Source organism: Sarcophilus harrisii, chromosome 1 (genome assembly GCF_902635505.1).
Source record: "Sarcophilus harrisii chromosome 1, mSarHar1.11, whole genome shotgun sequence".
NCBI lineage: Eukaryota > Metazoa > Chordata > Mammalia > Dasyuromorphia > Dasyuridae > Sarcophilus > Sarcophilus harrisii.
This window is the reverse complement of record NC_045426.1, coordinates 84,495,238-84,521,531: the sequence shown is the minus strand read 5'-3', so window position 1 is coordinate 84,521,531 and position 26,294 is coordinate 84,495,238. Positions and strand designations below refer to the sequence as shown.

Sequence of the window (26,294 nt, the reverse complement as noted above, 5' to 3'; positions counted from 1 at the left end):
GCTCAGCTTTTCCCCCAAAGCAGGGAGAGGGGGGCTGCAGGGGCTGACTGTGCCCCACAGGGAGGAGGGGTCAGCTTGAGGTCTCCTGAAATACAGTGAAGGTTTATGTTTTCTGCTCTCCATCCCGCTGCCACATCCCCTAGCCTTGATAATGAGAGCATGTGCAAGTTTTCAGTGAGCATTTTATTAAGTGCTTCCTCTGTGATGAGCATTGTCCTAAGCCAGCAGATACAAAGTGAGAGCACAGCTGCCCCTCTCCCCCCTCCCATGGAACTTCTGTTAGGATGGGGCAGACAGCACAGGTGACTCAGAACGTGAATGCCGAGTTGGTGGAGGCCTTACTCAGGGGAGTCTCCCAGGAAAGGTCTCCTGAAGAAGGTGGGCCAGAGCTGCATCTCATAGTCCTAGAGAAGGACCAGTGAGAGCCCCAAATGGGTAGAGACAGAAAGACCAGTGTGGGCACCCCTGGAGAAAGTGTTCTTCTTCACCTCCCTCAGCTCAGCTTTATGACTTTGTTTATCCAGTCAACATACTTAGAGACCCGCACAAAGATAGCTGGCCATCCGGGGCGGGCACAGACACGATTTGGGATTATGATTCCCTCCAAGACCCAGCAGTCATAGGTGTAGCAGGCCAGTGGGCCTCCATAGTCCCCCTGGAAGGAGGAGGAATGGCACAAATGAAGCCTTGAACTCTTCATCGCAGAGTGAACAGATGAACTACCAACAAAGGGACAAGACCACCACAGCCTCTTCCCTGAGACTCTGAAGTCGTGCACAGTGCCATGCTTGGAGGTGCATCTGAGCCCACCTTTGGTAACTAGGCTGGTCACAATCTTTCAGATCTTTACCTTCCTCCTCTGTAAAGCAAGGCAGTTGAACTAGGTGGCCTTTTAAGATATCCTAAAGCTCCAGAGTCCTTGGGTCCCGATGTGGGGAGCCTGAGGAGGATGCAGGGGACCATGGAGGGGCTCAAGCTAACTCTCCTTCCTTCCTTTCATGCTTCAGAAAAGGACCAATGGGATAGGACCCTTCCCAGACATAAGCTTCATTGCTTGGCACTCAGCTGTCAATACGCCCAGGGCGTATGGTATCTAGGTATCGGAGTTCAGTAGGGCAGCCCCCTCTACCTTGCCACCTCCCTGCTTCCCCCAACCCCCCATCTCGCCGTACCTCACAGGCCCCTACGGGGACCATTGGGCTCCTAGTGCATAACTCATTCTTTTTCACCTTGCCCCGATGCTTGATGTTACATTCCTCGTTAGTGATGACGTGAAGCTTGGCAACATTCAAGACCGTCTCATTGCCAGTTCCTAAGGAAAAATAGGGTGGTCTGATACCTCCCGCCACCTAGCCAATGAAAGGCCGCACACTGCCAGCCTCCCCACCTCAGAGAGCAGAATAGAAGGAGAAGGAACCAGTTAGGCATTTTAGGAAAGCACCTATGCCCTTAAACCAGCAAAATCACCACTCGGTCTGAACTCCACAGAGATCAATGGAAGAGGAAAAAGAAGGACCCAGACACAAAAATATTAACAGAAGTTCTTTGGAGCCAAAGCAGTGGCAATTAAAGGCATGCCCATCAATTATGGAATGACTGAACAGATTATGGCATATGAATGTAATGGGAATACCGTTATCTATGATGGAAGGGATGGCTTCAGAGAAAATTGAAACATATATGAAATGTTGCAGAGGGAAGTAAGCAGAACCAGAACAATTTATCCATCAGCAGTATGGTAAAGACCAACAACTTTAGAAGAATTAAGAGCTGTGATCACCCATGTTCTAGACCAGGGATAATTCATTCTGTTCCCTTCTTGACAGTGGTGATAGACTTACTTCTGGGTGAGAAACATTTTGGAGATTTGGCCAATGTGGGAATTTTCTTTGCTTGACTAAGCATATTGATGACATTTTCCCAATGAGATGGGAGAAATAAAAGAAAGGAAATAGATTTTTGTTCAATGAAAAAAAAGAAAATGACCTCCAGCTTGGGAACTCAAAAAAAAAAGTCATAGACTTGGATTAACTGGGTAACCTGAGATAACCTGTTTGCCCATTCTTTTCCTTGTTAGGAGTGATCCAGAAGTAATCTTTCTACTGTACCATCCTGCTCCCCCACGTGGGAAGGAAAATGAACAAAGGATGGGTGGGACCTAAGTCCTACCAACGAGAGAAGGGAGAATTCCATCTCCCGAGAACCCTGTTAAGCAAGATGTGAAGGAGAATGATACAAGGCATGTTTGAAGAGAGAAATAGGAGGGGCCAGATCCCTCAGGACCCTGGCCAAGGAGTTTGAAACCTCACTTTTATGAAGGAGGAGGGAAGGAAAGGGACAGATAAGATTTTTGAGTGGAGGATGCTTGTGCCCAAAGAAGTAATTTCAAAATTCTATCTGAGTTGGAGGAGAGGGCTGAAGCAGTGTCCTCATAGTAGGCTTGTTGAATTGAATAGAAATAATTAAGAGGATATTGTAATAATCCAGAAAAGGGGATGAGGCTCTCTACTAAGGTGATAGCAGTGAAAATGGAAGGGAGAGCAAGGATATGAGAGATGAAAAAGAAAACTCTTGACCTTGGTAAATGACCAATTCTGGTTGGAATAGGGACGAGTTGAAACCTTTTGAGAATGAGAGACAGGGGAAATAGGTATTACTAACAGAGTTGGGGAAGGCAGGAGGAAAGGCTGCTTTGGGGAAGAGATGAGTTTTTGGCTCAGGACTTGTTGAGTTTGAGAAGCCAGTGGGACATCTAAGTGGACCCAGAGGCGGATGGAGCTCAGAAGAGATTTGAAAGTCATCTACACACAGATGGTTATTGAATTCATTAAGGCAGATGAGTTTGACAACACATAGAAAGTAGAGAAAAGCAGGAGACAAAAGTAATGATCCTTGGGCAATGCTGGCATTTAGACAGCAGCAGGAGGAAGGAAATCCAATCAAAAAGGGGCCTCTGAAGGGGAGTATTAATTAATGGAGGGAGATAAGGGTTAAGGTGCTCTCTGGGACCATCACGTTCCTTACCATTGGTCTCTCCCCATCCAGCAATCTCGCACTCGGTTTTACTTGGCACCACGTAGTTTTCAGGGGGCAGGCAAATTAGGGCCACACGGCTGTTAAGCACTGCGGGTCTGTAGAGAGAGCACAAAAGAGGAATAAGCCCAGGGCCAATCCAGAGCCTGTGCCTCTGGGCCAACAAATAGCCCTAGTGCAGGAACATTAAGGGGCACCTCTGTTGCTGCACTGAGTTTGAGGGGAGGAGAAACATCACACTGCGGCTAGGGGAGTAGAAAGCGAGGTGACCTGGGGACAGTGTCAGGACTCGTGAGTGGGGAGGACTGGGTCGCAATGCCTCCTCCAATGCTCATTAGCTAGCTGGGCAACTTCAGACAAGTCACTCCTCTGAGCAAAGGTTTCCTCATCCGTGAAAGGGAGAAGGAGAAAATGAGGAAAAAAGTGGAGAATGAAAATAATGAGTCCCTGTCCTCACAAGGCGGTTATGAGGCACAAAGGACACTTTACAAATGCCTATTTTTAGGACAGAGACAGCCAATCTCTCCAGAGGTCCAGTCCCACTTCTCCCACTGCCTGACGTCCCAAGAGGTAGCCCAGAATCAATGTGCCCAAAATAGAACTTATCTTCCTCCCCAGTCCTGTCTCCTGAATTTTCCCATTTCTGTCAGTGCCATCACTATCATTCCAGTCACCAAGGTTCAGCCCCTTATCCTCACTCTCCACCCATCGGAGCTGGCTGCCTAGTCTTGTAATTCCTCCTGCATCTCTCACCTTTGGCCCCTTCGGGCCCTCATCCTCTCTCACCTAGGCTTTTCAGTAGTCTGGGTCTCTCCCTGCCTCGAGTCTCTGCTTCAAGCCACTGATTGACCACTCTGTCCTCCCATACAGATGGCTCTCCATTGTCTCCAGGCCCTCTATGACCTGTTCCCACCTACCTTTCCAGGCTTATTATATGTGCATCTCTCTACCATGCTCAGCCAAACCAGTGAGGGCACTATTCTTCTTGCACATCCTCCATTTCCAATCTGCCTGTTTTTGCAATGGACGTTCCCCATGCTGGAATGCATTCTTTCCTCAGCCTGAGTTTTAAAAACTTGCAAAACTCAGCACAATCACCATCTCCACAAAGTTTTTCCTGATTTCCCATCTTATAGTGACCTCTCTTTCCCTTCTCCTAATTACCTTATATTCGTTTGACATGTGCTCTGTATATACTTGTATTTAAACATATATATATATGTATGTATTTATATATATATACACATATATATACACACACATACATTTTGTGTATATATATTTAAATATAAATATATGCATATGGTCTCTTCATGGATAGAATGAAAACAGACTTTTAAACTTGTCTCTGTGCCTTTCACAGTGCCTGGACCAGTGTTTGTTGAAGCAGCACAACACAGTAGACATCAGACCAGAAAGACCTCCTTAACACATACTAACTGTGAACACAGACAAGCCCCCTGATCTTTGTGTTCCTGAAAGCTCTCTAAGATTATAAATTACACACAGGTTGGCAGATCTTCATTGGTACAGATGCATATCCAGTGAGTGGGAACTGTCCACAATGGAAACAGGTGAAATCATCAGATCTGGACTCCCCCAAATAATGATGGTGATGGCCAGCACCTTCGTAAACAGAGTATTTTCCATATACAATTCCAGTTGTTTCATGGATGATCCTCCATGCTTGGTAGGCAGATTATGATTAACTTGGGCCAACTCTATTGCTCTAAATTATTTGTATTTTAAGGGGATAGAAAAATTGCATTTATTTTGAATTTTCTTGGTTATCTCTTGAGAGGGGAACAGTAGTGAGCTAAATGATTTCAAAGAAATGTGAGCAGAAGACACAACTCACAGTGTTCTCAGATTCCCCTTTGGGATTCCTCTAGGGTGATCAAATGGACCAATAAAATCAAGCTAGCTGAACATATTTCAGTGATTACTTGGGGATTGATGGGATATACCAAGGTCAGAAGAGTTTTAGACACTTGAACTTAGAGAAAATGAAGTTCATCTACACTGTGCTTGGGGTGCAAAAGTCAGATGAAATGCTGATTAATTTAGGACTGGGCAAATCCCTGTGCCTCTTCCCCATTTTAATTTCTTAAGTTCCTTCATCCTGCTGAATGGGCATATTCTCATTAATTTTGTGAATACACTTAAGAAAACATTCTTGTAATCTCAAGTGTTTAGCTAGCAACAAGAGGAAGAAAAAAAAAGTTGATGTGTAAGAAAGGGAAAAAATGGAGTAAAAAGATAGAACCAAAGGCTAATCTTCCATAGCTCAGCTTTAGGGAGATGAATTCTGAGATTTAAGGCCTGAGACCCCAATTTCTGTCCTCCCTGGATAGAAGTGGGACATTCTACCCACAATCCCATGTGGTCATCTTCCTTAGCAAACCACTTAACCCCACTGAGGAAAAACAAAGCAGGTCCCCAGTTCCCACCATCACCAGAATCTGACCGAGGAGGGACCAGGACTGTGCTCACACTCCCAAGTGACCAAGGAGCTGGGCCGGGGGGGGGGGGGGGGTAATAAGGGGGAATCAGTCTGTGTTCACACCCCCACTGTGGCTGAAAGGCCCACAATCCGCCACCCATCCAAGTACCTTTCTAGTTTGATCATGACGAGCTGGGAGCCCGGAGGACCACAGACCATCTGCATCAGGGGAATCTTTTGTAGTCCAGGATCGCTGGGCTGAGGGTCCTTAAAAAGGGTGCCCAGCCAGGCCTCATAGCCCACGAGGGAGCTGTGGCTGGAGCAGAGCAATCGGATCCTCCCTGAGTTCTCTGCAGCCAAACTAGACTATCCCTCTTCCACCCCTTATCTCAGGGAACTTCCAAGACTGAAGTGAACTCCCTCACCTTAGGGAGGTGAAGGAGAAACAGGGAGAAAGCAGCTGGGAGTTAGCTCAGAGAATAGGTCACATATGCCCAGGAAGGGGCAATCACTGTGCACCTGGCTCACAGAGACTCAGGTGGGTTGGACTAAGGCAGCAGTGGGGGCCGGGCTCTCATGCGGGTACTCTGTGATTCACTGAGAAGCGGACAAGGTCTCTTACCAGGAGGAGAAGCACTGGAGAGCCGAGACCACCCACTGGTCCTTCACCAGGGACCCCCCGCAGAAGTGCTGGCCCTGCCTAGGATACAGTAAGGGAGGGTGCAGTAAGGGGGGGTCAGGATGGAGATGGCAGAGCTCCCCACCCCACACAGGGTTCAGGATCATTTCCCTGAGAGCTCCTCCTGCAAGGGTCAGATGCGATGATGGGGGCTGAGCCTGCCTTTGTGAAAAAGGCAGCATGCTGTGATGAATCAGTGGTCCTGAAGGCACAGGGCCTGGCCCCTAATCAGCGGCAATTAATAAACACCCACCGCAACTCAAAAGCAGGAAGGCTGGTTTCAAGTCCCACTCTGACCCAGGAAACCCCTGAGCATCCTGGGCAGCTCTCACCCACAAGCTATAGGGAAGGGACCGAAGGACAGACCAGAGCTGGGCCATGACAGACAAGACTCCAGCCTGCGGGGGGAGGGACCCACCGGTTCCTCAAGCTGACTGTCCAGGGCGAATTGCCAGGCAATCCCCCCACGATCCGTAACTTGTTCGATTTACGTTCCTCCCTCTTTCCACACTCCTCAAAGATCACTGGGTCTGGAGGCAGGGGGAGAGAGAAAAAGGAGCTGGGGATGGGAAGGAGGGGAGTCCCTTGTGCCCTCAGAGTACCGGAGGCAGAGGGATTAAGGGTTAGGGAAGAGGCAGGTACGGGGAGCACAGTTGGGGCCGCAAAAAGCAAGGGAAGTTGGCAGGTGGGCAGGCCCTAGGTTACCTGAGGTTGCCAGGATGGAAGTGTTTGGGTCACTACCTGAAAGAATAAAGGTGAGATAAGAAGTGAGTCCCAAAAGCAATATCTAGGTCGAATTCTTCTCTAAAGACAGTAAGAGACCCAAGTTGAGGAGGAGTCCAGGCAGTGACACTTTCCCCCATCTCATCCCACCCCACCCCACCACAGCCACAGTGATCTCTTCCTATGGAAATAATCTCTTCTAAAGTGATCTCCCAGTGGTCTATCCCTCCCTGGGAGAGAAGCCAGCCCTTGAAAGGCAATTTGGAATAGTAAACAGGGCTAGATTAATCAGAGATTCTAGGTTTGAATCTGAATTCAATTTTCTCACCTAAAAAACAAAAACATTATCCTTGAGGATCTCTTCCAGATTTAAACCCTGTCTTTTATCTCATCTCCAGATGGGAGTCTTCTTTTCCCTGCTAGATTATAAACTTTGTGAGGGCAAGAACCATATTTTAAACATGTTTCTTGGGCACACAGCTCAGTAAAATGCTTGATGGTTGATTCATGTGTAAAAATCTTAGTCCTTGCAAACCAACAAACAACAGGATGGTCTGTTTGGGGACAGAATGGGGTATGGGGACTCACTGCAGGGCTTGAGGGCACAGTAGTCAAATGGGGTTCCAGGGTCCATAGTATAGCACCAAGGACCATATCTGTCTCCATCTGGGTTCCGACAGAAATTCTCTTCTAGCTGTGGATCAGTGATTGGCGTGAACCTTGAGAGGAGAGTGATGGAGAGGGTTGAAGAGCTGGAAGTTCCAAATCAGCTTTCCGACCCCTTGGAGCCTACCCCATCCCACAATTTGCCTCCAGAGCTCCAGACTTTCATCACCATCTTTGATCCTTCAGTCTTTAAGAGTCATGGGCAGGGTTTGGGAAAGAATAGACAGAGGGTCCCAAGGTAAGGACTGAAGTTAAGCAGGGTAGGCTTGAAGAGCTAAGGGCTGAAGTTTGGAGGCAATCAGAAATGATTTCCTTCCTTCCCTCTCCCCTAAAAACTCCTTCCTACCCCTCAAGACTCACTGAGGCTTGTGAGGAGTCTTCTGGGACCAGTGCTGGCAGATAATTCCCTTCCGGGTCTTACTGACAGAACCCCGGTACTGCTCCCCATTTTCAAAATAACAGTCTGTGGAACCAAGACAAAGCAGAGAAGGTCACTGCCCTCCAAGTGACCATTGTGAGAGAGGTTTAAGGGGAAGGATAAGAACAAAGGGTACTTTGGGTCTTCAGGCCAAACCCAAACCCTGCTTCCCAGTGTCCCACTCCCCACCCTCACCTTCTACCTTGATGTCATCAGTACAGCGCTTGATATGGAAACAGTAGGCCACACGCATGCTAGACCGAGAAGTAAAGCACCAGGGGGCCTCCGAACCATCTGGGTTCCGACAGAAATTTTCCCGTAAGTCCCTGGGGATGGAATAAATAGCAATTCTTAACCCAGGATAAGAGATATCTTCAGATCAACTATTTAAATATATATTTTTTTATATATTTTCCCCAGTTACATGTAAAACAACAATTTTTTGTGATACATGTATGTTCACTTTATATATATTCATATGAAATATTTTGGGAGAGAAAATCAGAAAAAGGGAAAACTATGACAAAAAAAAAAACAAGAAAAAAAGTGAACATAGCATGTGTTGATTTACATTCAGCTTCCATAGTTCTCTCTAGATGGGGATGGTCTTTTCCATCCAAAGTTTATTGGGATTGCCTTGGACCACTGAACTGCTGAGAAGAACCACATTTATTAGAGTTGATCATCACCCAATCTTGCTGTTGCTGTGAACAATGTTTTCCTGCTTTGCATGTTTTACTCAACATCAGTTGATGTAAATCTTTCCAAACCTTTCTAAATCAGCCTATTTGTGATTTTTATAGAACAATAATATTCCATTACTTTCATATACCATAACTAATTCAGCCATTCCTCAATTGATTATTTGCCATTACAAAGAGGTGCTACATTTTTGCACCAGTGGGTCCTTTCCCATTTTTCATGATCTCTTTGGGATACATACCCAGTATCAAAAGGCATGCACAGTTTAATAGCCCTTTGAGTACACTTCCAAATTGCTTTCCAGAATGGTTAGATTATTTCACAGCTCCACCAATGATGTTCCAGTTTTCCCACATTCCCTCCAATATTTGTCATTATCTTTTCCTTTCATCTTAGCTAATTTGATTAGATGTGAAATGATATCTCAGACTTATTCTCTGCATTTCTCTAATCAATAGTGATTTAGAGCATTTTTTTTCATGTAACTATAGATGAATTTAATTTCCTCATCTGAAAATTGTTCAAATCCTTTTTCAGATCACCTTTTAAAGACAGTTCTTGTGGAGGGGATAGAGGAGAGCTCAGAGCTCAAAACACTAGATCCCTTATACAGATTGCTGTATCCCTTATACAGAAGGGAGAGAAGAAAGAGATCCTGAGATACTAAGAAGGCACTGTTGGGGAAGGGGGAAGGGTAGAGTTGGGCCAGGGAAGGAAATAGGCCATTTGGTCACCTCCTGATTATTCTTGATCTCTGCACATCAAATTAATTTGTTTCTATTTGCTGAAGAAGAGATGCTACCAGCATCCTTTAAATTTTAGAGCCCACTGGGGTGGGACAGAGTGAAGGGGAGCCCAAAATTCATCCCAGGATCTTATCCAGAAAGAAATCTTTGCTTCTTCCTCTCTCCAATCCCAGGTACTTAGCCAAAGTCAATAAAGGAGAGAATATAGTTTGAAAATATAAAAGGATGGGAGGGATTTTGAGCATGTGAAAGATAATGTAAGTTATGTTTTTAAGCAGTAGGGCAAGAACGAACAGAAAAAAAGAAGCCCAAGAAGAGATGGGCAAGAGGGACATCTCTAGAAGCAAAGAAGAGGGTTACTTTTTTCCTTTGAGAATGACAGAGGGAAAAAGCCATTGAGCACGTAGAGAAATTAGAGAGAGAGTGAGGAAAGGAAGAGAGGTAATAAGGGTACTTCCATAAAACATGGAGGAGCAGCAAGAGTGCTAGGTTCAGAGCCAAACATATAGCCATTTACTGTCCAGGAGATTTGGGCAAGGTCTTTGCTTCCTGTCTCTGGATCTTCAATTTATGGACTTGCTCTCCCTATGGTCCTTGCCAGCTCTAAATCCTATCTTGCCATGCCAGGGAGCCTCATCCTTCTCAGTAAATTAGGAGGGAAGTTCATCTATAGAGCGATGTCACGTTGGAATAGATTTGGGGGCTTGAAGAAAGGTTTAGGAAAACTGCATGGAATGTAGTAAGTGGGGAGTAATGGATAAAGGGATTAACAATGCAACATAATGAAGGAGAGCTCAGTGTCTGGACTGCTCACTTCTTCTTGTTTGGAGAATGCAGACATGAGTCACACATACACAGAGAGTCTCTCTGTCTCATCCTTCTTTGTCTTTCTCTGTGTCTTTGTCTCTTTCTCTCTCTCTCTGATCTGTTTTTCTCCTCTTTTTTTCTCTCTCCATGTCTTTGTCTCTTTCTCTCTGTGTATGTTCTGTTTTTCTCCTCTTTTTTTTCTCTCTGTGCCTTTGTCTCTTTCTCTGCCTCTCTCTGTTCTGTTTTTCTCCTCTTTTTCTCTCTCCATGTCTTTGTCTCTTTCTGTCTCTCTCTGTGTGTTCTGTTTTTCTCCTTTTTTTCTCTCCGTGTCTTTGTCTCTTTCTCTGCCTCTCTGTTCTATTTTTTTCCTCTTTTTCTCTCTCTCCATGTCTTTCTCTTTCTCTCTCTGTTCTGTTTTTCTCCTCTCTCCATGTCTGTCTCTTTCTCTCTACCTCTCTCTGTTCTGTTTTTCTCTTCTTTTCCAGCCTCTGCCTCCATCACAACTCTCTGGATCTGACTCTCTTCCTGCTTCTCTCTCCTTCTTTTCCAGGACTCACTTGCATTCATAGTTCTCAGGCAAGAAGTGGTGTTGGTGAGGGCTCTGGGCATCCCAGCGCTGGCAGGGAATCCCTGTGGCTGTGGTGTTGGCTGTTCCTCGATAATTTTCCCCCTTCCCCTTGAAGCAGTTGTAGGTGGTGTGTTTGAGTGATGGCGGCTGCTGCCGTGTGGATGCTGAATAGACACAAGGATTTAGAGTGAGACCTAGACCTCAGCCCCAGGACCTAGACCCTAGTCATCCCAAGAAGGTCCTAGGCGGCTCCTCTGAATATTGCAATATCCTCCTGACAGTTCCCTTAGCTTAGGGCCAGGCCTCCTGGGGTCAGCCCTCCCTTAGTGACGACCTGCTCTCCCCTTACCCCATTCTGCCTTATGGGAAGACTTGCATTGTGTCTTTGAAAGGAATGTGGAACTTAGATCAGAAACCTCCATTCCCGTGTCCTGTCACTCACTATCTGGATGGTCTTGAGCAAATTCTTTCCTCTCTCGGAGTCCCTGCTTCTCCCACATGAACTTGAATCCACCTTGCATTTCTAAATTCTGTGCCTGGACTTCTAAAGTTCCAAGCCCCCTTCTCCATTTTAGCTCCTTGGCTCTAAGGAGCCTGGTGGAGGCGGGAGATGCAGGGAGGTATAACCCGGCCTTCCCCCCGGCTGGATTCCCCCCTTCTACACCCCGCTCGCTCACGACATCTGGGGATGTTGCAGAATTCTCGCTCCCGCAGTGGGTCTGTGGTGTAACACCAGGGGCGCTCTGAGTGGTCCGGGTTTCGACAGTAGTTGTTGTCCAGGTTTTTATCTGGATATCTGGGGCAGAAGAAGTGTCACTTTAGGACCTCTACCTTTTCCTCCAGGAAAGTAGAGCAGAGAGTGAATGGGCCCCTTGAATCTTGCTATTCTCCCCATCTTCCTGTGGAGATAGGAGGAAGGACAGAGAGAAAGGGGGAGCCTGCTAGTGGTGTCAATGACCCTAAGCTTCCACAGGGCCTTCCTGTTGGGATCCTCTTTTTCTCTCTCCATGCTGTCTCTTTCTCTCTGTTCTGTTTTTCTCCTCTTTTAGTCTCTCCACGTCTGTCTCTTTCTCTCTGTTGTTTAGCAGCCCCCTTCCACCCATCCATACCCACCTGGGAGTCCTGGGCATTGGCCCCCTTGCTCCCTGCCCCCGTATTGCCCAAGAAGAGCCTCCTATCCCCTTCCAGTCCAGAGTCGTACTTGCTGGGCTTGTAGGGATGCTTGTGAGGGTACTGGAGGTCCCAGCGCTGGCACTCTTTGCCGGACTCTGTGTAATCTACAGAACCTCGATAATCCTCCCCATTACAGGTGAAGCAGGTAGCTGTGGGGACAGGGTCACAGCACTAAAATGATTCCTCTGTTTCTATAGGGTTTTCATGCCATCCATTCTGAGGGGCAGATAGTGCCAGGACCGGACCATCAGGACCTGTGTATATGGTAGCAAACCCCCTCCCCCTAGTCAGCAATTTTAAATCTCAAAGATCTGTTGGAGGGCACTGAGTTAAATGACCACGCCAAGGTCCTGAAGCTACTAAATGTCAGGGACAGGATTTGAACTCAGATCTTTGACCTCCAAGTCTAGTGGTCTTTGCCATGTACCAGAGTTTGTCCCTGAGGGGTGAAGAGTCTTGAGTGATATCTACTTTCTCAGGGTGTGTCCCAGGGTTTTCTAGGACAGTGGGAGAGGCTGTATCTAGAATCATTGCTTTTACTTTAATGATGGTCATTCCAGGCCATTGTGGATGCTGTGAGGGGATCTGTTACATCTTAGGGGGGTGGAAAGGGAGGAAGGGCCCCTCCTCCCAGATGCTCTGGCCTGGCATGGGAAGCAGGAGGAAGAAAAGTACCTGGGACTCACCCTCCTGACAAGTCTTGATACCACACGTCTGAAAGCGGACCTTAGGATTGGTGGTGTAGCACCAGGGGCCCTGCTGGTCGTTGTCAGGGTTACGGCAGTAGTTCTTCTCCAGCCCATTTTGGAGAGTTGGAATGTACCTGAGGAGGGAAGGGGGGGAATACGATCGTGGCCCTCAAGTGTTTGAAGATCTATTATAGGGGAGAAAGATTAAACATGTTCTGCTTGGCAGGATTTTTATGTAATCCCAGTAGAAATCCTGGGGCTGGGCATCATGGACACAGTTCAGGCATGGGGGCATCACACCAGGGGGCAAGAAGGATTCTTTTCCTGAGAACTTGCCAGATTTCCTAACTTCTCCAAAGTCCACTTTGCTTCCCTTCCCCAGTCCTGGCTTTATCCTTTCTGTCTGATCAGGGTATATATGGATGCCTTTTCTTAAGGAATGGGACCTGCAGAGCATTATCCTTGAATTCTGGATCTGCCCTGGGTCTGGCCTTTAGGGGAGTGGGGAAATAACAACCTCTTGCCCTGAGTCCCTCCTTTTCCCTTTTCCCCAGCCCAATGCCCAGAATAGCTCGAACTTGTGGTCTGTCGGGAACTTGTGGTTCCAGTGTTGGCAGGAGAGGCCCTCAGCAGTGATCCCAACAGTGCCCCGGTAACTGATCCCGTTGTTCACGATGCAATCCCGCACGTAATCTGTGGAAGATACCCCATTAGCCCAAGACCAAATAGTCTCAGAGGTCTGGCCCCAATAGACTAGACAAGGTCCCAGGCAATCAGGCTCCAAACTCCCTATTCAGCCTGGCCATACTGTTCCCCTTTGCCCACTCAAGTCAAAATGGATCACTCCCTGTGCTGCCCTGTTATTATCTTACTCTGTTGCACCCCACATCCAGATGGTCCTCACACTGCCCTCCTTGCCTGGAATGGACTTCCTTTCTTTATTCCCCCTGCTCTTTTCTGCTGAAGTTCCATCCTTCCTTCAGGACCTATGTGAATGGCTAGCTCCTCCAAGAAGCCTCCCTTAACACTTCTCTCTTTCTCTTCTGAAAGTGTTCTCTCTTCTCCTTAGCCTTTATGTCAATCTCCTTTGTACTGGGCTATTGTTGTATACAGGATCATGGCTGTAGATCAGGGAGGGGCCTCGAAGGCCATTTAGTCCAACTCTCTCATTTTACAAATGAAAAAATGAGAGAATAAGTAAGATGGGATTTGAACCCAGGTTTTCTTTTCACTGTAGCACATTACCTCATAAGTCAGGTTTTCCTCTGTCTTCCACCTTCATTAGGCTGTCAACTCTTAGAGTGTAAAGACAATGCCATTTAAAAACATTTTTGTTCCCCAGCACCAAGGACAGCTCCTCAAAAGTAGCTGACATCTTAAAATGCTTTATAAGATTAATTAAAGTCTCTGTGATTCAGGATGAGGTGCAAAGTATGTAACCAGCTCTTTGGGGAAAGAAGTCTGGGGTGAAGCATCCAAGGACACCCAGAGATGGGTAATAAATCAGAGGAATCACTGCCCAACAACAATTCTTGATTTTCTTCTGTCTAGGTGAACCCTATTTACAGCAACTATCCCCAAGACCACTGCCCTCTAATGAGCTTTTCTTATTTCGTCCTGAGTTGTAGGAAGTTAGCTGTTCTGAGAAGTATATCTCCCCTACTTCCAAGCTACCGATGCCTTCTTCCAGCCCTTGTCCCCAAACTGGACTCACCTTTCTTCTGGTAGAGGTCATACTGTACATTCTTGTGGAGCTGGGCCTGGGCAGAGTTTTGGGTCCAGGACAACAGCTGGCATCCCTGGTGCCTTGGGATGTAGTGGAAAGCCCTGGGGGTATGATCACAAATCATCAGATTGAGGGCCTTGGAAACTTTCCCTTCCTCTTCTATAGATCTAGCACTTTGGGGACAGATTCCTGGAACTTCTACTTCCAGTCCAGCCCATGGACTAGGGGCAAAAGACTGTCCAAGGGAGAGAAAAAGAAACAACTCTGTACTAAGTCCGTGGAACCTAAACTTGCATCCTGGAGAAGGGTAGCTCTTTAAGCTTTTCTCATACCTTTTTTAACTAGTATCTGAATCTAGGACCTTTCTTCTTTCATTTGACCCATGTTGGAAGTTACTTCCTCTGGTTTTTATAGTTTTAACGCTAAATCCAGATATAGGACTATGGTGAGGGATATGTTTAGTATGGCAATGGGTTATGCATATGGACTGAGTGGAAGGAAAGGGGTAGAAACTCTGGAAAAAAGGAATTTTAAAATGTGAGGCTGATCTTTTTGGAGTAGCAAGGAAAACTGAGCGGATGTTCATCAGATGGGGATGTCCATCTATAAGAAATGATCAGCAGTCAAAGAAAACTGCCCTGATGTCCTAGAATCAATCAGCAGGATGATTTCAGAAATACTTAGAGAGACTTACATGAACTAATACCAAGTGAAGTGAGTAGAACCAAGAGAACATTGTACACAGCAACAAGAATATCATGTGATGATCAACAGTGATGCACTTAGCTCTTTTCAACAATGAGGTGATTCAAGGCAATTCCAATAGACTTGGGATGGAGAGAGCCATCTAGACACAGTAAGAGGACTATGGGGACTGAATGTGAATCATAATAGAGTAGTTTCACCTTTTGTTGTTTGCTTGTTTGTTTTTTTCTTTCTCATTTTTTTTTCCTTTTTGATCTGATTTTTCTTGAGCAGCAAGACAAATGTGGAAATATGTTTAAAAGAATTGCACATATTTAACCTATATTGGATGACTTGCTATCTAAGGGAGAAAAGAAGTGAGAAGGGAGGGAGAAAAATTTTGACCACAAGGTTTTACAAGGGTGAATACTGAAAACTATTTTTGCATGAAAAATAAGGAGCTATTATAAAATGTGAGGCCAAACTCCTTTAGGGTACTCAGTGGCTAAGCACTTAGAGCTTTTAGCTATAGGATGAAAGCTAGTATCAAAAAGGGATTTCTCTTGTGAACTTTGGGAGTTCACTCGTTGTTGTATCAAATGACATTTGAGTGATAAAATTTAATTAGTTAGTAAACTTAGAGAAGTAGGCAGCTATGTGGTCCAATGGATAGAGTACTATCCTGGGAGTCAAGAAGAAATGAATTTTAATCCAGATACAGACATTTAGTAAATCTGTCACCCAGCATCATTTAGTTTAGTGGACCAGTGCGTAGGATGCTAGGCTAGAGGTAGAACAACCTGAGTTCAAATCCAGCCTCAAACACTTACTGACTGTGATTCTGGGCAAATCACTAACCTCTTCCAACTAAGTTTACTTATATGTAAAATGGGAATAATAAAATGCACTACCTATATCAGGGTTGCTAAGAGTAAAGTGTTGGATATACCTTAAAATGGCACAAAAATGGGAGTAACTATTGCTATTATTAACACCCCATTTGGGATGGGATCATTTTCTTCCGTAGTCATTTGGGATGACTTTACTCTGGTGTATGGTTTCTGAATGTATATATTCTCCCTGTCCTTATCATCAAATCCTAGAAAGTCCCACTCAAGTGGTATAAAATAAATGGACATAGGCTAGAAGGGAAGGATGAAGTAGAAGCCAGACTTGGATGTCCAGCAGAGACAAGAGAAAAAGAAAAATAATTCAAAAGCTAAGTTAGCTGCTTTTTGAGGCCGGTGAACTCCATGGGCTCAGCGACCTGTAGGGAAAGGTAGCTTAAAGCAGTATATAGAGCACTTCAATCAGACACACTTGGCTGTATGATCCTAGGCTTCAGTTTCCTTATCTGTAAAGTGAATGGAGTCAGTAGTCTCTAAGGTCCCTACTGGTTCTAAATCTAAGCTCTATGATTCTTGAGTGTGAATACCTGGTTTGAGGCACAGTGACCTAAGGAGTTTAGAAATTAATAAAGGAGGCCCAAGGCCAAAGGCTAAAAGTCCCTGGACCAATTCAGGAGAGAAGGAGACACCTAGACATGCTCAGCAAGACCTTCAGTCCAGAGCCATCTCAGAGCTAGAGTGGGGATTGCAAGGCATCTGGGAACAAGGAGCAGATCTTCCTGGGAAGGGCACGGGGATCTGAGGAAGGAGTCAGGGGTCCTTCTAGTCTCTCCCCCTTCCCATCCCTTCTCACCGGCAGGTCAGGAGCTGGTTACAGAGCTGTGCACAATCTTCCACATCCATTGGCTTCTCCTGACCATCTGGCTGGTGGGATGGGTGACGCAGCTCCGTGGCAGTCAAGGATTGGAAGTCATTGAGTGAGGACCTTATTCCTGGGGGCCACAGACAGGGACACTGAACAAGGGGTGGATAGGCCTCCTGTTCCTTTTGCGGGGCATGTGTTCACAGGAATGCCTGCAGATGAGTGTATTTGTATGTGTGACTAAGTCTGTGTGAAAAGTCATGCAGGACAAGGTGACTAAAACATTGCCTCAGGATTGGGAAACAATGGCAGAATAGGAAAGTCTCCCCAAAGAGGGGAGGCTAAAGGGCTGGCTGACTTGGAACTCCTCTAAAGGAATGGGGGGTCAGGCAGAGGATGACTATGGACAGGCCACGTGGACCAGCAGCAGGACAATGAGAGGGAGGAGGGGAGGAAGTTTATTGTCTCCTGAGGCTCCTGGGACACCATGCACCTGTCACAACTCAGACTTTTTTTCTCTCCCTCTCCTCCAAGCCTAGAAAACAAGCAAAGATGTCCTCAGGGCTGACTTGCATCAGACTATAAGCTTCTTGAAAGGAAGAGTGTCTTTTGACTTTCTTTGGCCTCCCAGGGCTTAACACAGTGCCTGGTTATCTAGTAGATGCTTAATAAATGCTACTTGACTAACTGATGTATCAGGTATTCAGAGCACCCTTGACAGATTGTCAGGATGCCTAGGAAAGGGGAGCAGTTTCTGGATCAACATCATGTTGGAAAGGGCTCGACTTCCCTTCTTTCCCTCTCTATCCTGACTGGACTTCCTTCAGAGGGCCAAAGTAGGTGAAATCAAACAGTGCCTTCCTTCTTGCTAAAGGATCTGTTTCTCTGACTCTGGGAAACTTACTTGCCCTTCTATACTTGCCCTCCCTGGGCTTATCAAACAGTCCCAGCCCTGGAACCAAAGGGACAGGAGAGCAAGGCTGAAAGTATGGCAGGCTCCCCTGTGAAGATAGAGTGGGAGGCCCTGTGGGGCCTGCTTAGGGGGAAGAAAAGCTTCCAGAAGCCATGAGACGATCAGAGAGGTTCTGCTTCTAGTTTAGCAGAAAACTAGTTATTGAGCCCCCAGCTCGAGGGCCTGGCTTTTCTGGAAATACCTCCCCAAGTCCAAGGGTTTTCTTTCCCTCAAAGACTTGGCCCCCTAAAATACTTAAACTCTGCTTTGGAGCAGAACTGGCGTTAAGGTGGTGATAGGACATTAGCCTGGGGCCAGCATTTGCATGGGAAGACCAAAGCTACACTTCCTACTTAGTTCCTTATTCTGAGCCCATTAGAACAGAGCCTTCTGATCTGCAAAATCAGGGCTCCCCAGACTCCTCAGCTCCCATGAGAGCAGCTCCCAAAATAAATTTTTTTTAATGGTTGGAAAACGGGCAGCTTCCCCACCCCCTTCTGACACTAATTCTAGTTTCCACTTCTTTGGAAGTGGGAGGGTTGACCAGGATGGTTTCTAAGGTCCCTTGCATCTTTAGATCATTTATAAATCTCTGAGAGTTGGGCTGTCAGCTCAGAATCAATTTCAGAATTTCGGTTAAGAGTAATGAATACTCCACTTCCCTTTTTTTCTAGTCTCAGTTTCCTCTAATGCAAAACTAAAGTTCACAGGATCATAGATTTTTGAACTGGAAGGAAACAGATGTCATCTAGACAAAGCTGCTGGTATTAGAGGCCTTTTACAAACAGAGAAAGTTAGACTCTGTAAGGTTCCCTTTCAGTGCTAACAGGACACTTAAGAGTTGTTGTGGAAGTTGGTGGGTGCAGATGTGTGTGTGTGGGGGTTAATAGGAGGAGTTAGCAAAAACATTCAATTGTTTGCTATAACATTTACTACTGTCCTGGGCTCCCAGGATAACCAGAGTAAAGAAACTGCTGACCCTAACTCCTGTTTATGGGGAATTAAGTTAAATAGGAAGTCACTAACTGTGAAGTTTGTTCACAAAGAAAATGTGAAGTAGAGTGGGTCGGTTAGTCACCAGCTGAGGGAAGGGTAGGTACCTTTTGTGCTCAGAGCCTTAGCAAGTTTGCAGTGCTTGTAAAAGTCCCAAAATTTCCTAGTTAAGCTGTGTCTGGGACCAAGTGTGAGTGACTCTCTGTATGTGTGTGTGTGTGTGTGTTAGCTAAAGTGGATTTATGAGAGTCGCTGCTTCTTGGGGCCATAGGTGATGGTATCGGGCTGGTCCCATGGGGATGGATATGAGGCGAGACAATTCCATGGCTGATGGGGACCAGAGAGGAGAGGCAGTCCATCGTATATACATGCATGCAAGGGTAGAAAAGGGAAAGGGATGGTTGACAGCCTCGTTCAGAGGCAGGAGAAATAGTATCTGAATCTTGGACCTCCCTTCCTCCCTTTGTCCCAGACCTGAGGAATTAAGCGAAAGGGACTCACCTGGAGCACTGGCGCATAGGATTGAAGGCAGGAAGACCATGAAGGGCCACATCCTCTCTGTTGTAGGATTTTCAGATTAGGTTGATCCTGGGCACCTTTCTGCCTCTCTCCTACCCCTCTTTAATCCAGGAGAGGTTCACCCAAGTCTACACAATCTCTCCTTAGCCCACACTGTTCAATCTCAAAACACATTTGCCTCTGGTCACGAGCCTGGGCCAAGGGAAGGGGAGGGACTAGAGGGGAAAAGATCCAGTAGGGCTGGGCTAATGGGAAGGGATCCAGGGATCCCTTCCCATTCCATCCACCTATAGGAGCTGCTCCTGATAACTTGGCTTCTGTTTTCACTTTATAAACAATTCTCCCAAAATGCTTACCCCACCCCTCCCTCCGGGAAGCAAAATTGTGAAATCTGTAGTAATCTCTCATCTGGGCAATACCCAGGCACAAGATTTAAGAAAGGTCCAAGACCTAGGAACTGCCCTGCAAAGCTCCTCCCTTTCTCTGTTTCTCTGCCAAATGGATTGTGAACTCAAAAAATGTCAGCCCTATAAAGTTCTTAAGATTATTGTTTGTGGGACAGAAATGTAGGGGAAAGGTCCACATCTGGAAGGGGAGGAGAGGTTTCTAGATTGTTAAACTTCCCTGAGGCTTGTCAAAATTTCCAAGTAATCTGTAAGGCCCCCAGAAAAGGAACCTCGGGAGTGATAGAAGTTGAGAGGAATTTATTTATCCTGATGAGGGAGCCAGGAGGCTTCCACGGGGAAGCAGGGTTGTAAGGTTGTTAGTTACCTGAAGGATATATAGGATGGGATGGAGGGGTAGAGGGGAGGGGATGCTGGCGGCAGGGGAGATGGGGGGAAGGGAAGGAGGAAAGAACTGGAAGTGGAGATAATGTATGTTAGCCCTCAGGCATGCTGATTGGGGCAGTCCCACCACAAAGGATAAAGTTTCCTTTTCAGAAGATGCTCCTGCTGTAAATGACATCTCTAGCAGATGGCAATATCAGCTTTACTGAGAAATGGGATCATGGGATTATAGTGAAGTTTTTCTGTGAGGCAATACTGGAAGTATGGCTTTTCTATCAGTTCCTGCTAGTGTGGAAATGGGAACAGAGAATGATTACTAACTGATTTTTTTCCCCCTCTATTATTTACATTGCTTGTTCAGTCTTTTCAGGCTTGTCCATCTTCAAGACCCCATTTAGGGTTTTCTTGGCAAAAATACTGGAGTAATTTGCCATTTCCTTCTCTAGCTCATTTTACAGGTGAAGAAACTGAGAAAACCTGGAGTAAGTGACTTGTCCAGTGTCACATAGATAATAAATGTCTGAAATTAGATTTGAATTCAGGTCTTCCTGACTCCAAGATGAGACACTCTAATCTCTGTGCCTCCTAGCTGCCCTAGAACTTACTATCTATTGAGACAGTCCTTTCCAGGACAATTAAAAATTTTTTTTCTGATTATTCATGACCATTCATTAACAACAACAACACATTTCTTTATGAATCAATCCAGGACAATTTTATTAGGATTCTTTTCCTGTAATGCCAGAGAAACTGAGGCAAGATAGAGATTAGAGAATTTTTAATATTTTATTTGAGAGGGAGAGATTGTGCTGGGGACATGTTGCCCCCAGGGCTGATGTCTCAAAGCATCCAACAGGGAATGTGAGTTTCCTATGAAATATATATACACATGGCTCTAAAGCTATCAGGGTAGAGTCCAAGGCAGGGGGGTTGGAGTCCAAACTCTGATGATCTCCAAGAAGGGATCATCAATCCAGTTCTGACAGTTTGGGGGGTAGGACCATAAATTCTTACTAATTGGGAAGACTTAGGAGGTATCCAACTAGAGTCAGGAAGTCTGGGACTTAGAGATATCAATTAGGTAGCTGAGATAGGACATCTGGAGTTTTCTCTTTTGGAATGCCAGATCACCATAGCCCTAATTATCTCAGTTCTAATGAGCAGAAAAGGGGGGTTTGCAATCGGGGGATTGAGGCAGAACAATTCAAGGAACTGAGGCAGAACAATTTAGGAAACTGAGGCAGAAGTTAGAGGAGACTGTGGCACAACATTCCTTATGATGATCCAGTCTGTCTCCCCGCTACTTCTACTCCATTCTTCCTCTTTTAAGAGCACAACAAATGAGAGACAGCATGGAGGATGGAAAGTTGTTTGGAGACAGAAATTCTGGCTATAAATCCTAGTTCTGCTACTTACTGTGTGGTTGAACTTTTCTGGGCCTGTTCCCTTATCTGTAAAATAAGGGATTTGGGCTAAATTCTCTATTGGTCCTTGCAGATTTAAGTCAATGATGTTGAGGAGGGCTAGATTTGGGGTACCTAAATGAAATTAGTGTTTAATTGAAGTCTAGTGGCAGGTTTGGGGTACAGGGAGTCAAATGGAGTTCCCCTGCAACCCCCCTGGATTTGGCGCAAGGATACGGTGGTAAATGAAGTCTAGTAGCAACGCAAGTCCCCAGTAAAAGCATTTATCAGCCCAAAAAGCTAGATTGATAAAAGATGTTTATTATAGGGTTTGGAAGCAAGGTTAAAGCATAGTTAAGGAAATGGGCAAAGGTAGGGATAAGAAGGGCACCAGACAGAGTGTCCAGTGGACAGAAAGTCCTGACAAGGCAGGCTTAAGGTTGGCATGTTTGGGACCTTTGCAAAAAGGGGGTCCCAGCGTGGTTTTTTTTATAATGGGAGATTTAGCTAGAGGGGCCTGTGGGTGTAGCCCCAAGTTGGCTCAGATCCAGGTAGAGCTTGAACAGTTCCGGATCTTCTATTGGAATTCAAAGGGAACAGAATTTGTGAATCAACTAGGAGGGGCTGGGAGTCAGAAAGAAAGGAGTAAGTCAATTCTTAAAGGGACCACACCCACATCAATGTCAATTCATCTTTCCCTTAAAAGCCCTACAACTATCATGTCTCCCCACTCCAAGTTCCACAAGGTAAACACCCCCACTTTCTGCAACTCCTCCCTTCTGCTTCCTCTGGGAGATAAATGCATCCTGAGAATGCCCCTTAAAACTGGAAGTCTGGAGTTCTAAGTCCCACTAGATTAGGCAAGTTGCTAAACATTTCTGGATATAATTTCTTCCCTCTTCTTCAGGAAATTGCAGTTGAGCAAATCTTCTTTCTTTATAGGAAAAATGGGAATATAAAAGAAAATAGAATTAAGAACCTGAAGGATTTGGAAGGCAGTTTTTCCAGTTTCTCTGTATAGATCTTGAATCCACTTACTCTTCTCCATGAGCTTTTTGAGAGCAGGGATATATATATTTTTTGAGGCAGTTGAGGTTAAGTGACTTGCCCAGGGTCATACAGCTATAGGAAGTGGTAAGTATCTGAGAGGGATCCCATTTTTGCCTTTTTTTATACCTGCAGCATTTAGCAAAGTGCCTGACATTTTATAAATCCTTGTTGATTTGCTTTGTTTTGCCTACTGAGTATCCTTCCTGTCTCAGTTGAGTCAGCTAATTGTAGGGCACAAAAGCCTTTGTCATCACCCCATGTCAAAGCTCTTATCAGCTACTAGATGGAGGATAGAGTTGTTCCCAAGGACTCTCTTCGTTCATACCCAGCCTATATGCACAGACACTCAACAGATCTTAGTTCAACAAGGTGAATGACCGTCTCCTCCCTGCCCTCATGCTAATTCTATTCAATGTTGTTTAATTTAATGAATATTTATTAAGTTCTTATCACAGGCAGGTGTCTAAGTGGGCTATAAGGACAGATAAAATACAGACCCTGCTGTAAAAGAACTTACAATCCCATGAAGGAGAAGAAACATTAGACTACAAATAATTTTAGCATGGGGGTGAATGAGGTGAATAAAAGAGATTTTTAGGCAAAATGTGATATGAAATAAGTCAACAGAGACACATTTGGGGTTTAGGGGAAATGATGAGGGAAGCAGGAAATGAAAAAAGTAAACTGATACAATGGGAAGTTCGTTGAATTTGGAATTACAAGGCCCAGAGCTGCTACTTTGGATTTATGTGTCCTTGGACCAATCACCTCTCCCTACCTTCCTCTAGACTTGTTTCCTCATCTGTAAGATGAAAATGTTGATCCCACAACCTAAAAGTCTATGATTGTTCTGTATTACAGAATGATTCTTGATTCTGGTATTCTATGCTTCTGTAAATGAATTTGTTGATTCAGACCTGATCTCTGGCCCTCAGGGCTTTAAGAGTCTCATAAGAAGACTTTAGTGTTACTTGTGGTACTCCCTTCACAAATAAATCCTTGGAAAGTTGTCTCGGGTTAAAGACTGAGGAAGGATGAGCAACCACTCAAAATCACACTTCATAAGCCTCCATTGATGTACTTACTTTTACTAGCTAACCAGAGAGTGAATTAGTTTAAAGCAAAAGACATTTAATCAAACAGCCTAGTTAAAAAAAAAAATTATGGAAAATGATTTTTTATTCCCCCCCCCCCCAGAGGTAAGGGAAGCCATGCACACAGAGAATGTAGCAGGGAGGAAAGGACACATATAAGAAAGGAAAGGACACCTGTGATGACTAAGGAGCACAAATAGAAGGCTCCCACTTTGGAGCATGTGTAGTCATGGCCCAAATGTGGCAACTTTTTCCTCTAAAGCTACAGAGCTTTTAATATCAACTAACCAATCAATCATTCTATTATCAAATACTGTGGTAGATGCTGAAGATAAAAGGATAAAGAATGAAATTAAACTCAATTTAATAAATATTAAATGCCTACTTTGTGCCAGGTGCTGTCCTAAGCATTGGAAATACAATTAAGAAAAAGGACAGTCCTTGTTCTCAAGGTGCTTATAATCTAATGAAGAAAATAACAAATACATACATACATATATACAGCATAAACATAAAGTAAACAAATACAAAGTAGTTGTATGTGAAGTATTTTGTGAAACCGATGAGAGGGAAACCAGATAGCCCTGTAAAGTTATGTAAAATCACCAACAAAAAGTTATACAAACTTAAAGGGACTACATTCCTCACGGGGTTGTTGTGAGGATTAAATTCTCTTCTTTTTCTAAAATATGATGGTTCTCTCTGGGAGCAGGTTTCTTGGGAAGGTTTTCTGGAGGCAGCTTTCATTTCAGTTCCAAGTAATAATCACCTCAAACGTAGCCAGAGATTTAAGTACAGTCTTTTATTGTCTCTTCCAAAATAGCCGGGTAAGCTTTCCTTGGTTCCGAGAGCTCTTGTTGCTAGTCTTTTCCCTCTGCTAGCTTCTGCCTCTAGCTCAACTCCGACTCCTGGCGATCTTCCCAACTCACTGACTTCTGGCTTTCAATCTTTTTCAACTGAACTCTCACTCTGTCAATCTTCTAAAGTGACTGACTCCACTGACTCAGCTCCTTTTCATGCTCTTTTAGAGGTATAAACTCAAAGGTTGACTCCTCCTCCGAGAGTGGGATTATGGGAGGTGTAAACTTGTGAATCTTATACTGAATACTGAAATCTCCCAACTTGGATGTGTGAGCTAATGTGTGAACTCTCAAAGGTGTAAACACAAGCGTTGTTTCTATCAATTCCATTGAGTTATCACCTTGTTTCTAGTTCTGGCTCATAACAAAATACGATCTCCCTTTTCCAAACTTTAAAGCACCATATAAATGCTAGCTATTATTATTGAGAAGAAGAGAACCCGAGGAGTTCATATCTAGTGGACTTAAGTTTTCTCAGTAAAGAGCCAGTATCTTTCCCTGGCATGATAGCATGGATGATAAGATGTAGCAGATTTGAGCAGGGAAGGGAAAGTTTGTAATAGCTTTTGTGGAGAGTGAGATAGGAAATAAATGAAGGCAGAACAAAGATCTGCCTTGCGTCGGTGAGGGCTCAGTTTAAGTCACATGAGTTATAATGTATCCAGTTTGCGGACACCCTCCCGCTACGTTATTACTTTGTGAATAGAAGAGTAAGGGAATGGTTTAAGTAATAAAGGGCTGAGATGTAGAAAGAATCGAGCAGCCACAGGGCACTGGGAGCAAGGGCTTAAAAAGCAGTCCGTCCTATTGTCTGGGTATCTAATCTTGGCTAACCTCTTCAGGATCGCTTTTCGGGTTAGCATCTGCTCAGACCCACGGGATGCTTCTTGACAAGAGCTGTGGGACTCCGCGTGTTATGAGCTACCATCCAGGCAACCAGCAAAAGCTAGTAGAATACCCCTTGTCCTCTTTTCTCCTGGTGCTGACTAAAGAACCCCAAACTATCTGAAATGGGGTTAGGAAGTCACTTTAGCAGCTGAGGGGAGGATTAGCGTGGGGAGAGACTTGAGGCAGGGGGACGCACCTGCGTCCAGGTGGGAGATGGCACGGGCAAAGTGGCGGTGGTGGAGAGTTGTGAGCATACGTGACCAAGGACTGGGAGGCGATTAATAGGTTAGACGGGATCGGGGCGGGTTTAGGGGAAAGGTAATGACTTCTTTGGGACATGCTTGAGTTTCACACGTCAGATGCAGTTCTGGACGGCTGAAAGGCATTGGAGATGTGAGACTGGGGGTCTGCAGGGAGGCTGGGTCGGGATGGGTGTTCCTGAGAGTCATCGGCCTAGAGAAGGTAATTAAATCCGCGGAGCCGCCGAGATCATCAAGCGGAGTAGAGTAGGGGGAAAGGGGCGCAGGACAGAAGCCTGAGGCCCGACGGGTAGGGCGTGCTCTGGAGAAGGAGCAGCCAGGTACAATCACCCCCTGCTCTATTAATTTTCTCTGATTTATTTATTCCGTCCCCATCTTGGCGCGCGCCTGTAGACCGAGCTCCTTGAGAGCAGGTACTCTCCTTTGAACCCCCGACACAAAAGAGGCGTTTAATAATTATTTCTGGACTGACCGCTAACCCTCAAAGGAAGATGCTTCTTAACTCAGCCCTCCAGAAACAGTGTGGGAGCGGGCTCAGCCTCCCGGGAAAGCGAAGGGGCGGGCACAGCGAGAGCGCTCCAGTGGAGAGAGGCGACAGGCAGGGTGGGCGGGGAGAAGGCGGGGCTTAGGAGAAGGGGGCGGGGAAGCAGAAGAGGCGAAATAGAGACTTGGGCTTGCGACCAAAGCGGAGTAAGGAAGGGCGTGGCTCCTGCCGGGACT

The 26,294-nt window shown here is 45.5% G+C and overlaps 1 protein-coding gene across 2 annotated transcripts; it reads right to left on the bottom strand.

Moving 5' to 3' along the window:
* Window positions 1-168: 168 nt before the first annotated feature.
* Window positions 169-19,520, bottom strand: MST1 (macrophage stimulating 1). 2 transcript variants are annotated; one of them, XM_023498060.2, is made up of 18 exons: window positions 19,214-19,517; window positions 16,759-16,897; window positions 14,362-14,474; window positions 13,226-13,340; window positions 12,645-12,781; window positions 11,987-12,107; window positions 11,463-11,581; window positions 10,775-10,949; window positions 8,158-8,288; window positions 7,905-8,007; window positions 7,467-7,597; window positions 6,861-6,896; window positions 6,574-6,685; window positions 6,099-6,176; window positions 5,646-5,792; window positions 3,025-3,131; window positions 1,173-1,312; window positions 169-655 (listed from the first exon to the last, which is right to left on the bottom strand). In XM_023498060.2, exons 1-18 carry the CDS (start codon window positions 19,263-19,265, stop codon window positions 494-496), a joined length of 2,118 nt encoding a protein of 705 aa, XP_023353828.1. In that variant the 5' UTR covers window positions 19,266-19,517; the 3' UTR covers window positions 169-493. The 2 variants fall into 2 exon arrangements, with proteins under 2 accessions (XP_023353828.1, XP_031815010.1); XM_031959150.1 differs by lacking the exon at window positions 169-655 and adding an exon at window positions 663-859 and having other exon boundaries at window positions 19,214-19,520.
* Window positions 19,521-26,294: the final 6,774 nt, after the last annotated feature.